Source organism: Arvicola amphibius, chromosome 4 (genome assembly GCF_903992535.2).
Source record: "Arvicola amphibius chromosome 4, mArvAmp1.2, whole genome shotgun sequence".
Classification (NCBI taxonomy): domain Eukaryota; kingdom Metazoa; phylum Chordata; class Mammalia; order Rodentia; family Cricetidae; genus Arvicola; species Arvicola amphibius.
The window spans coordinates 111805287-111817795 of NC_052050.1; the positions used below are offsets into that span (position 1 = coordinate 111805287).

General features: G+C 43.6%; 1 protein-coding gene across 2 annotated transcripts in view; it reads left to right on the forward strand.

Moving 5' to 3' along the window:
• Positions 1-12509, forward strand: part of Klhl2 (kelch like family member 2) — a 109558-nt gene that overhangs the window by 62753 nt on the left and 34296 nt on the right. For both annotated transcript variants that reach the window (XM_038326990.2, XM_038326991.2), the window contains one exon: positions 4713-4875. In XM_038326990.2, coding sequence (XP_038182918.1) covers positions 4713-4875 — 163 coding nt within the window. The remainder of the gene's footprint in view (positions 1-4712; positions 4876-12509) is intronic.

Here is a 12509-nt window from a genome sequence, read left to right on the forward strand (position 1 = left end):
CCATGACAAGATATTTTTATGACTTAGAGCAAATCTGAAGATTACTTCTTAGGTCTTCAAGGCAAAACATGCTTGTAATCCTACGTGAGGCCGACATGAACAGTCTGGCGAGACACTGCTGCCCACGTTAAGGAAAGAAGCTGCTTTGTCAAAACTCCTGGGTGTTTCTTGTCTTCTAACCAATAGTACAGTTCACCTGATTCAGGAGAACATAAACTCCGGTATTATGAGAATCATCTGCCTTTTTATTGGCATGTAAAAATCACAGCAAATATTGAAAGATTGTATAGTAAATGTGATCTCAGAAATCAGGGTTTTACAAATTACAGCCCTTTGCCTGCCATCTTCAGGATTCTGCCATGTTCTTTCTGTACTGTGAATCCTAATACGTTTTTACTTCATTTCTCTATATTGGCTTAAAAATGCATTTTTGCTTACTTGCACTTATGTAAGAAGGTTTTTATCATTAAAGAGAAGGTAACCTTTAAAATGCACTCCTGTTACTCTATATTTTTAACGTAATTATTAATTCTTTAAGAATTTCATATAATGTACCTTGACCATATTCCCTATATTGCCCCTAACTACTCCTAGATCCATCCCCACTTCCTATGCCCTCCCAACTTTGTGTCCTTCTTTTTTAATTTAAATACTCATTGAACCATATTGGTACACAACATAACAAATTTTTAATTTTACTGTGTGTGTGTGCGCGTGTGCGTGTGCGCACACATGGGTATGTGTGTATATGCGTGTGCCTGTGTGTGTAGGTGTGTGTGTGTGTGTGTGCGCATATATGTGGGTGTCCATGGAGGCCAGAAGAGTGCGTTGAATTTGCTGGAACCGTTGTCCTCTGGAAGAGAAGGCAGTCTTAACCTCTGAGCCAACTCTCCAGTCCCTGGTTACATTGTGATCCATGAATGCAGAGTGTCTATGTGCTTTCTGAAGTAGCTGGTTAGTATTACTCACATAACAGGCTTGGCTTGTCCCCGTGTCAGCTGTATGACTTTAGGTGAGTTACACACCTCCAGGGCCCTGCTGCATTAGCTTCTGTATAGTAACGCCAATAATGAGGCGTTATTGGCGTTAAGTGCTTAGCTCTCTGCCTGCCTTGGTACTCCATCATGGAATCTACTAGGAGTGATTTTACTGAAGCGATTGTGTTTAGCACTGTGACAAAAGGATAGTATGGGATATTGAGAAATTATGCAAATGTTTACATCCGTACCTAGAGATGGTCCTGAGGGTGTTGGAATGGTGTGCTAAGGAGCTGGTCAGCTGTGTCCTATCCCGGCTTGCCATGGCATGGCCATATGACTTAGACATTCTCCAGCCTCACTGGAGTTTGGGTTCTTCCTGAGAAGAACGGGAAGCTTGATTGATTAGATCCAAACATTCACAACCACAGGCTGTCAGTGAACTGAGTGATTCTGGTACCGGGGTGTGGCTCATTTTGTTTTGTTTTTAACAAGCTGTTTCACTGTTTCAAAGCTAGGTAGTTACCTGGTGGCATCATGAGTTATTTGGTCACCAGATGTCATGTTAATGAACTGGGATAGGAATTGTTTGTTTGTTTTGAGGCTGTATGTAACTAATTACATAATTATGAGTTATTTCAGTTTGGTCCTAGTAAAATTACATCGCAAAACTAAGGCAGTTTTGAAGAATTTACTAGCAAGATAAAAATAGTAATAAATGTTTTATATCGTTGACTCATACGTTTAACATATATTTACCAAGCCTGAAAACAATGAACTCATTGCTCTATCCATTGAAAAAATAAAAAAATCTAGGTAAATCCCTCCTCAAAAGACCTTTGTACCTCTGCTCTCAAGCACGTGTGCAGACTTGTATGTCTAAAATTTTAATGAATTTTGTTATTCTGATAAGCTAGCTCTGGACTTCCTAATGATTAAATTAAAATCAGTAAAACAGAAGAAATAAAAATGTGAGGGGCTGGAGAGCAGGCTCGGCAGTTAACAAGGGCCTGTTGTGCTTTCATGAGGTTGGGAGTTCAGATTCCAGGATCCGTGTAACAAGCCAGACATCTAGTGTGTCTGCCACCAGACATCCAGTGTGTCCAGTGTGTCTGCCACCCCAAAGGGAGTGGCAGAGACACCATTGCCGAGGTGTGATAGCATCTAGATTAACCAAGAAAGGGAGATCCCCTGATTTAAGAAGAGCTCTAACTCAAAAGTAATAGGCTGAGAAAGAGGAGGACACCTGATGACACCCTCTTGTGGCCACTGAACATATGCACAAGTGCACACGCACGCGTGCGCGCGCGCGCGCACACACACACACACAAACACACACACACACATCTTTAAAAACTTTTAAAGCCTGCACTAGCTGTTTTGGATTGTTATACACATGTGTGAATGGGTATGTCTGTTAGAATACACACACACACACACACACACACACTGTTTGTTGAAATTATTTCACCTGAGAATATATTGTAGACAATGTTGTTTGTCTAGTCTTTTGTTCCTTTTCATGACTGTAAGGTGTTCCATTGACTGGATGGTGACAGTCATTTAAGCAGTCTCTGTGTGGTGAGGCCCCCACCGCCAGCTTCCACAGTAACACTGAAGAGGGGGGCTGTGCACATGATAGTGAGTCAGTTGCTGAGTCAGAGGAGATAGGCCTTGGCAGTTTGGGTTGAAATAAACAAAATGTTCTTCATGTGAGTTCACCCATCTGTACCCCCACCAGTAGTGTGCGAAGGCCACCTTGTCCTTCGCATCCGGTCCGCTGAGTTATCACTCCCGGGGAACCTACTGAAGAGCTCGGCGTCCTGGCTGGGGAAACGCTGATTAGATGGGTGATCATTGCTGTTTATTTGCATAAATTCCAAAGAGTGAATATTGCTCCGAAGACCACTTTCTACACTATGTGTTTGCCGAATTAAATGGCTGTGTTGTTAAATGTCTTGGAGAGTACTTTACTTTGCTTCAGAGCACAATTATACCAGCCTAGAAAATCCTTCCAGTGTGAACGTGATCCACAAATTAAAGCCTTCCGTGGAGAGACTTTCTCATAATGTAGCGAACTACACTCGCACATCATGCAAAAGGGTTGGCTGCCCCCACCTTATCTACCTGTTATTTACATACGTGTTATTTACATGCTGCTTTTCTTCTGTGATCTCTACATGTTCTTTCTGATGGTAGTTAATAGACTCGGGTTAAATCACAATTAACCCTCTTAGTCTTCACGCCTGTTAGTTGCTACTTGCTGTGTATAACATGTATATACATGCACACATACAACCTCCATATCCCAGAGTGATAGCCTCAGTGCTTCATGTATGGAAGTAAGGGTAGCTTGTTATCCCCCCATAAGAAACATGTCTTTCTTCTGCAAATTTAAGTCTTATTGATTACCTAAACCTGGGAAAATCATAAGAGATAACTATGAGGACTTTTTGTCTTTGGGTTGCAGTATAGTGCATATTAAGGTAATAATTTTTTTTTAAATTTGCACACACTCTACCATTGAGCTACATCCCAGCCTTTCAAAAGTAACCCCCACAGAAACTTGGAAGGTTATTTTTCATGCTAATGTAGTCTCTTTTAAAATGAACTGTTATTCTAACAGTTGATTTGGGGGACAGGGGAGGTAGGTGGCCTTTATAAGAACAGCAGGAATTTCACCACTTTTTAAATGCTTTTTTTTCTCCCTAATTTGACTTTCAAATGTGGTTTTTAACATGGCAACATCCTAATTCATATACAGAGAACAGTGTTCCCATTACTGATCCATTTGGAAGAAGTTGAAGTGATGGTGGTAGTGTTTATGGTGATAATTATACTTAGGTTCCCCAGAATAACCTGCGATTAATGTTAAATTACTTGGAGTTATTTAAACACAAAGACACACTTAAAAACTATGAGGCAGTTGGCTTTTATGCATTATTTCATAGCATATATATTACCTTCTATGCATTATTTCTTAGCTTACATGTTATATTCTAGAGAAATTGTCTGCTTGTAGCTTCAGACTTGTGTTGAATTCAAAATTGTTTGATGCATGTCCACCCCAAGCCCTGCCACCCAGGGAAAGCAGATTGTTATATTAGTCAAACTGTAGAACTTTGAGCCTTCTGTGAAATGCAGTTTTCTTGTGCTATGTATCTCGCCGGGTCCACCCCGTCTCCACCAATCCCAAAGTCAGTGGCTTGCACTAAGGGAACAGAAGCACTTTTGTTGTGCCATAGCACCCCCTAGCATCCTAATAATCTGGGTTTTAAAAATCTCAGCGAAGATGGGGAGATGGCTCAGCGCATAAAGACGCTTGCCTGGCAAGCCCCGCAGCTTAAATTCAGTCCCTGGAATCCATGGCAAGGTGGAAGGAGGTAGTGGACTCTACAGTTGGCCCTTCTACCTCCGCACAGATGCTGTGGCCCACCCAACCCTCATACCTATCACATATGTACACGCCAACAGGTGACATTCAGACTTAAATGAACGTCTTATGTGTTCAAACGAGCCATTAACAGAATCCTGTGTGATATCTCGGATGTGGCGGCAACCTGTGAAAGAGCCTGTGGAAATGACGGAGAACGTGAGAGATCGCCATGGTTTCCACTGTCATTTGCCTTTGTATGGACTGTGTGGCTACAGTCTGCGGCTGGGCCTGCCTCCTAGAGAAGGGGCGGGGAGGGGATGCTGCCCGCTGTCACCTGAGTGTCTGCTTGTGTGTTGCAGGTCCTCCTCCCCGCAGCTGGCCTGCTGCAGTTACAGGACGTGAAGAAGACATGCTGCGAATTTTTAGAATCCCAGCTTCACCCTGTCAACTGCTTAGGAATCCGGGCTTTTGCTGACATGCACGCATGCACAGACCTCCTGAATAAGGCCAACACGTATGCAGGCAAGTGTAACAAGCCTCTGCAGGCAGGTTTTGAGACTGGCGGGAGGCAGACCCCTGAGATCTCTGTGACTCCACAGTGCACTGTGGAGAGTCGTGTCAGGCTTCTGGGTCTGGGTGTAATAAAATTGTGTCTAAAACTTTAGAATGACAGAACTGCAAAATTGGAACGTAGACTTAGAACTCTGTTTTTAAAAGCAGCTATAGGGCTGGGGGTCTACATGGGGTAGAATGCTTGCCTGCTAGACATGGAGCCTTGGGTTTGATTCTCTAGAACCACAGAAACTGGGAGTGTTGGCTATAAATCCTTATAATCCCAGTGCTGGGAGGCAGGGAGGGAGGGTGGAGGACCAGGGGTTTAAGGCCATCCTTGTATACATAGTGAATTTAAAGCCAGCCTGGGGTACATAAGACCCTGTCTCAAAAAGTAAAACCAAATGAAAGTGTTGGGACTGGATGGTAAGCTATCTTGTTTATGGAAACACTGATTCCCTAAGCATTCTCTCAACTGCATAAGCATAGGAGAAAATGATGCATGCCCAATTAGATTATTTTGCCTTTGTGATGTTTTTTATACCTTTTCTGCAGTATCCATGCAAACAATTTTGTGGCCCAAAAATCTTCAAAGTACTGAAATCTTGTGTGTAGGACCCGGTTATGGCCTCTCTGTTTGTAGACATGGTGTCTTGACTGCCAGTGGTGTCCGCAGAGGGACACCTGTGGCTTTTCTGCAGCCTGCTCAGTGTCCCTGTCTGCATCTAGAGAGGGGAGACTGTTCATGTCCTCAGATGGAGCTAAGGGCCACAAAGGGAGCTTGTAATCTTTCCTTGAGTTTTTTAAACATTAAAAATGCATGTTAAAATGGTTTCAAAAAAGCTTCATAGTTCTTCAAACCATCTTTCTGGAAACAGACTGACAGATACTGTGATTCACTGTCAGCTCAGTAGGAGCAGCCTTCCAGAAGCTTCTACAGTCCCTTTCCACGTTGTCCTTTGAGACTGGGTCTTACAGGGTCCTCTAGGCTGGCCTCATGCCGTAGCCGTCTTCCTTCACCTTCCCAAGTACTAGGGTTTGGAGTATTTGACATCACGCCTGGCTCGAAGATGCCTTGTTTAGTCGTTTTGTTTTTTGATGTGTGGGGTTTTGCCTGCTTATCTCTGTGACCCTACCACATGTGTGCAGTGCCCACGGAGGCCAGAAGAGGTCATCAGAACCCCATGGAACTGAAGTTACAAGTGGTTGTGAACTGCAGTTTGTGTGCCAGGAATTGAACCTGGGTTCTCTGGAAGAGCAGCAAGTGTTTGTAACTGCTAATCCATCTCTCCAGCACCCCCCACTTTCTTTTCAGTATTAGGAATTTAACCCAAGACCTGTGCTAGGCAAACTCTCTCCCAAAACCATAATATTCCTTTCTTTTTTTATTTTTTTACTGAGGCAGTCTCACTAAGTTGACTAGGGGCGCCTTGTACTCACGTAGCCCAGACAGGTCTTGAACCTGGGATCCGCCTGCTTGCGAGGTTTCTGACTCAGCTTCCTCAGTAGCTGAGGCTGCGGGTGTAACTTTACAAATGTGCTTGGTCAGCACTACAGCCCAGATGGGCCCTGAGCTTCTCTGATCCTCCTCCTGAACCCTAGGATTTTAGGCGAGAGCCACCATGCCCTGCTACTGCTGCCTTTCAAAATAGGCCCAATAACACCTGTATTTTGTAGGGGGACCACATGCTGGCCTCACTGTCCTTTGTTAAATTGCTTTGGGGGAAAATGCAACCCGAGTTTCAGGAAGCTGATTTAGAGATGAGCTTTTCAAACCTGTGCTTAAGTGTCTGTTACAGGCTGATGCCCAGTAAACCTTTTCCATAATGTGTAACTTTAAATTCACTGACGTGTTCCCCGTGTCTGTTGTTCAGCCAAATAGAAAATATTCCTTACAGATGCAGTTTCTATTAACTGCTAGATGCGGTGTATGTGCTTTAAGTGGTTTACATTAGGACAGCAGAGGAGAACTTGTGTATGCTGAGGTAGGTTTTTTTGTTTGTTTTGGAGCTTGTGTTCTGTGTATAAAGCGATCATTGTTTAATGTGTTTCCCCCGGAGTCCCTGCTTGTTGATACTGTGCTTGATAAATGTTGGTTCTCAAAGTGGAGGGGGGGTACCTGGGGAGAAGGTAAAGAAAGATGAAAAGTAAAGTGGCCTGTGGTTCCTGTGCTGAGCTCGAAAGGGTGTGCTGCTTCCTCGGGCCAGAACCAACCCTGCCACCGCTTACTGTGTTCTCAGGAGATTCGGTGAATTTTATCTGTTCTTCTCTTACTTTAACATCACAGATTTCAGCCAGGTGGTGGTGGTGCACGCCTTTAATCCCAGCACTCGGGAGGCAGAGGCGGGAGGATCTCTGTGAGTTCAAGGCCAGCTTGGTCTACAAGAGCTAGTTCCGGGACAGACTCCAAAGCTACAGAGAAACCCTGCTCGAAAAACCAAATAAATAAATAATAATAAAATAATATCACAGACTTTTTTGGCATACTACAGACTCTGAAGAAAACTTCTATCAGAGTTGGAACATCTATCTTTGTAGAATCTTTCATAGTTATCGAGATTTCTTTTGAGAAAAAATGACATCTGTGAAATTACACAGAAACATGGATTCTTCATTTTTAGCATGCTATATTTTCATTCAAAGTCTAGTCTTAAAGATTATATTGCTTTTATATCATGATTCTGACTTTTATATTTGCTTGAGTTTCTTAGGTTTATAGATAATGTTTTAAAATATCTTTACTATGAAAAGTTTTATATATACATATATGTGTATATATATATATATATATATATATATATATAAAATTGTGCTTCTAATCCAACCTTAAGATCTGTCAACTCCTAGATAATCATTCAGCTATAACCCTCTTTCCTTCCCCCTCCTCTGTTATTTTTTCATACGTAAACTCTGGAAAGAGATATACACATAGAATGTCTTGAATGTTGTCTTGAAGTAGTTGTCATAGTTCGTGCTTGACTACATGGGGGTTCAAGGCCACTCTTGACTACATGAGATCCTGTCTCAAAAGAGAAGGAAGAGTGGGGTGGGGACGAGATGACTCAGTGGATAAGCGCACTCACCACCGTAAGATAGGCTCTAAGGCTGCCACGATGAAAGCAGAGAATTGATGCCCCCAGTTTGTCCTCTGATGTCCATATGTGCTGTAGCATCCCATACAATAAGCAAACAAGCAAACAAACAAATAAATATTTTTAAAAGAAGTCACAGATCCACTCATTGACATAATAATTGTGGATTAATGATAGTAGTAAAACTTAATGAATGGAGAATGTACCATGACCTCAGTCTGCTGACATACTGGGAATCTTCTCAAGTTTTTAGATGATTTGCATATTCTAAACATTTCCCAGGTCATTGAGATCTTAGTTTTTAAAGCTCTTTTTGGCAACCAGAGATACAAAGGAGCTAAAAGTGCAGCGTATCAGTTTAGAGGCATTTTAATAATTCTAGTGAAAAAGACACTTTGGAAATTGGACTTTAATTATAAGTTGAAATATGAACCCTTTTTAGCCTGTCTTGCCAGCAGTTGAATTTCAGTTTCAAGCAAATACGAGGGGAGAAACTCATAGATATGATAGGGAGTCCTAATCGTCACCTGACTCGCCACTCTGAGGATGAGAAACCATTTGGTTCCAGTTGTTGCTGAACTTTGGGGAAACTGGAAGGATGTAGAGCGTGTGCCCCAGCTGACATTCTGGGGTACTCTCAGCACTCCAGGCTTGTCAGTGCATGCCCCCTCCACCCCAGGGGTAGTGCTCACCCTCCCCCTCGCATGGCACTGTCCCCTCCCTATGTTTGAGATGTCTCAGTATTTTTTTATGTGCTCTTTCCTTTGTCTTACTGTGGCATTGCTCTCCAGCTGCATGGTGGAGGCAAAGGTCCCTGAGGCTACTGTGTCCAGGTCCTTGGGGAGTCATCCAGCCCCTTAACCATTGCTCTATCTTGTCACCTTGTCATCTTGGTTCTGCACTCTCTGACCAGTGCCAGCATTCTCTCTGCAGTCCATCTGCCCTCCTGGCCTCTAGGCGGCCTTCGGTCTTTGCCGCCTGGGTTATCTCTTTCCTTCATAGTTTGTGCCTCCTGTCATCGAGTGTAGTATTGACACATTGAGGCCCCCGTCATCACCCTGCAGCTGCTGTATCTCCTGCATGAATTGACTTGTCACCTCAGACTCTAATTTCAGTGCATTCCAGGCTTTGTTGATCTTCAGAACCTTTGTGCCGGCCATCATTCTCCCTTTTTTATTGTTCCATATTTCTTCATAAATCTGCCATCTCTGATCCCATTCCTCCTGTAAAACCCATGAATGCCCAGGTTACACCCACTATGATGTGTTTCAAAACCAGCCTCTGTTCTGGGTCTGGCTCTGCCCAACCGGCTGTGGGTGGTAGACAAGCAGTTGGTTCCATGTGCTTTGCTGCAACTCAGAAGGTAACTCATATTTGGACTACACCTTGCTCTGTAAGAGTGGCTCTGTCTGGTTCCCTTTCTGTTTTCTTTCTTCAAGACAAGCTCTCTCTCTGTACATGAGGATGGCCTCAAACTTGTACCAATCCTCTTTCCTCAGCCCCCTGAGGGCTGGAATTACAGGTGTACCACCATGCCTGCCTGAAAACAGTTAGACAAGATTTTATGCTGCTGAAAAGTTGAACTTAATTAAATTTTTTGTGTCTACCCTCCTATAATTTAGGCAAGCAATCACTGCTTGGTTTAAACGTGTCAAACTGATTTGGATGCTGCTGTCTTGAAAGAAACACCATGTTGAGTGGGTGATTTAAATAATGGTATTACCGGGCTTGGCTGTGTGATGTGCAGGCTGAAACTGATCTTTGACGGTCTATGCAGTGCTGATGTCTTCACAGTATCTTTAACAAAGTCTCCTGGAAAAGTGAAAGCACTCAGTCTACAACACTTCTTAACCAATTCATGCAGACTTTGAATGCTGCTTCTCAAGAGAATTAATTGTTCTCAGATTTCTTGCAGCCATCATGGCCCTCGCTAACTTCTTCCTAACCTACATGCAAGCTCTGCTCTGCTTGGCTGGCAGTTTTCCTAGTGGAATTGAGTGAGCTGTTCCTGTCCCCACCAAAACCCTCACGTTCACGAACGGGTGGCAGTTAATATGTGAGGATTTTTTTTTCCTCCTAGACACTGGGAATCCAAGACTCGGTGTTACCAGTTGTAGGAACTGTGGTAGCTCTGCACTTACTTTATTAATTAGAAGTATGCAAATGAAGTAGGCATTTGTTTTCTCCCAGAATGCTCTGTCTACTGGGGTGCGCTGTTGGTAGGTCCAGGTGCTGTCATTATTCACGCCCTTGCTGTGTGTTGCCTGGCTTTATTCACTTATTGAAGAGCTGTTTCCTTTGCTGGAGAGACACAAGAGAGAAGTTCAGCTGCTTTAGTGAGGGCAAGCCCTCGCACACAGATGCACTCACGAAGACTGCATGTATGTCTTGTGCATTATATATTGTAGTAGCTATGTCTAATACGCATTATATAATAATGACATACTATATAGGGTTGGAAATTATGCAGTCGCCCTTATGTTATTGGCTCCAAGGGGGAAAAGCTTATTAAATGCCCGCAGGCTTTATTCAGTGGCCAGTAGTAGACAGCTCCAGGCAGAATAACTTCTAGTGTCGCAGTGAAGCTGTGTGTTGTAAGTGGTGGTTTTAGAATATGGGAGTGAGCGGAGTAGACGTGATGAGCTGATAGCTGAGATTACCAGTAGAGTTAAGAACCAGAGTTAAAAAATATAGTGCTTTAAAAAACAGTTTATTATTTTTAAAAAATTGTATGTAGTTGCGTATCTGCTTGTGGGTATGTGCCCATGAGTGCAGGTGCCTCTGGAGGCGAGAGGTGTCAGATCCCCAGGGTCTAGAGTTATAGACGGTTGTAAACCACCTGAAATAGGTGCTGGGAACTGAACTGGGGTCCCTGGAAGAGCTGCAAGTGTTCCTAACCACCGAGCTTTCCCTCCAGCCCCAAAGTAAGCAGTAGTTGAGTGAAGCAAGATTGTAAGTATGCGAAGAGAGACAGCAAACTGTGAAACGACCTGCTTCTCGGTCCTGCATTAGTAGGGGCTCCTCTGAGATGTGAAGAGTGTCTTCCAGGACCTTGTGACAGATACTGAGCTTGTGTTGGGCGGGTTAATCCAGTCATGTTGGCCTTCAGTTGATGGGGTATTCCGTGAGAGTCAGTAATTTAATCATGCCCATAGACTTGTAAACTGCTTATCCCATTCTGTGCCCACATCAGACCATAGTCATTGTGTTAAACCAGTTCCTTGCTGTGACAGAATACTTGAAAAAGCCAAAGAGGAAGGCTTTTTTTGGGCCCGTGGTTTCAGAGGGCTCAAGCCTGTTGTCACTGGGCACATTGTGGTGGGACAGGACGTGTTGGTGGAAGCGCATGGCAGAGGAGAGAGGATCTCTTTATTTATGCAGGAAGCAGGGAGGCCAAGGGGAAGGGCCTGGCAACAAGATATCCCCTTTGTGGGACAGAGGACTGACTTCCAGAGGACCCATATTCAGTTCCCAGAATGCACCTGTGGTTCACAACCATCTGTAACTCCAGTTCCAGGAGATGCAACACCCTCTTCTGTCTTTTCTGGGTACCGGACAGACATGCAATGCACAGACATACATGTGGGCAAAATATCCCTATACATGAAATACATAATAATAATTTTAAAAGAAATTTAAATTTCTTCAGATACAGGTCCTTCGGAGATAACCCTCCCCCCATGATCTACTTCTTCCGTCTAAACCCTGCCCCTAAAGAGATCAAAAGTGTAACAGTTGTGAAACCAAGTTCATTTCTGAATTCCCTGTTCTGGTAAAGCCTGGTCATCGAGGCCTAAGTTCATAGCCAGTGTAGTAATGAAGATCTCTGGCCTTACTGTACAAAGAATTCCCCAAAACTGGGAGTCTGTAGGATAGGGAAAGGACATTTGAGAAAATGTGGATACTCTTTATGAAATTTTCAAGAGGCTCATAAGAGATGTATATTAATTTTGTTCTGCTGAATGTGGCAGACAGAAGTAACATTGGTATTATAAAAGGTAGAAAAATAGACCGTCAAGAATTAATGGTTAAGGCTGGAGAAATGACTCAGCAGTTAAGAATGCTTGCTGCACTGGGTGGTGGTAGCACATGCTTTTAATTCCAGAGGCAGAGGCAGGCAGACCTCTTTGAGTTTGAGGCCAACCTGGTCTACAGAGTAAGTTCCAGTATATAGTCAGACTGTTTCACAGAGAAACCTTGTCTCAAAAGCAACAACAACAAATCTAGCACCCATGTTGGTCAGCTCACGACTGCTGTGTGTCCAGCTCCAGGGCATCTCCTGGCTTCTTCTGCCCTCCAGGCGTCAGTACACATTGAGCATGCTCACACACATGCGCGTAAGGAAAAATCTTTCTTGCTGAGTACGGTGGTGTGCGCTTTTGAGCCCAACACTTTGGAGGCAGAGACAAGTAGAACTCTGAGTTTGAGGCCATCCTGGTCTACATTGAGAATTCTAGGCCAGCCAGGACTAGTTTTTATGTCATTGGAGAGGAGGGAACCTCAGTTGAGAAA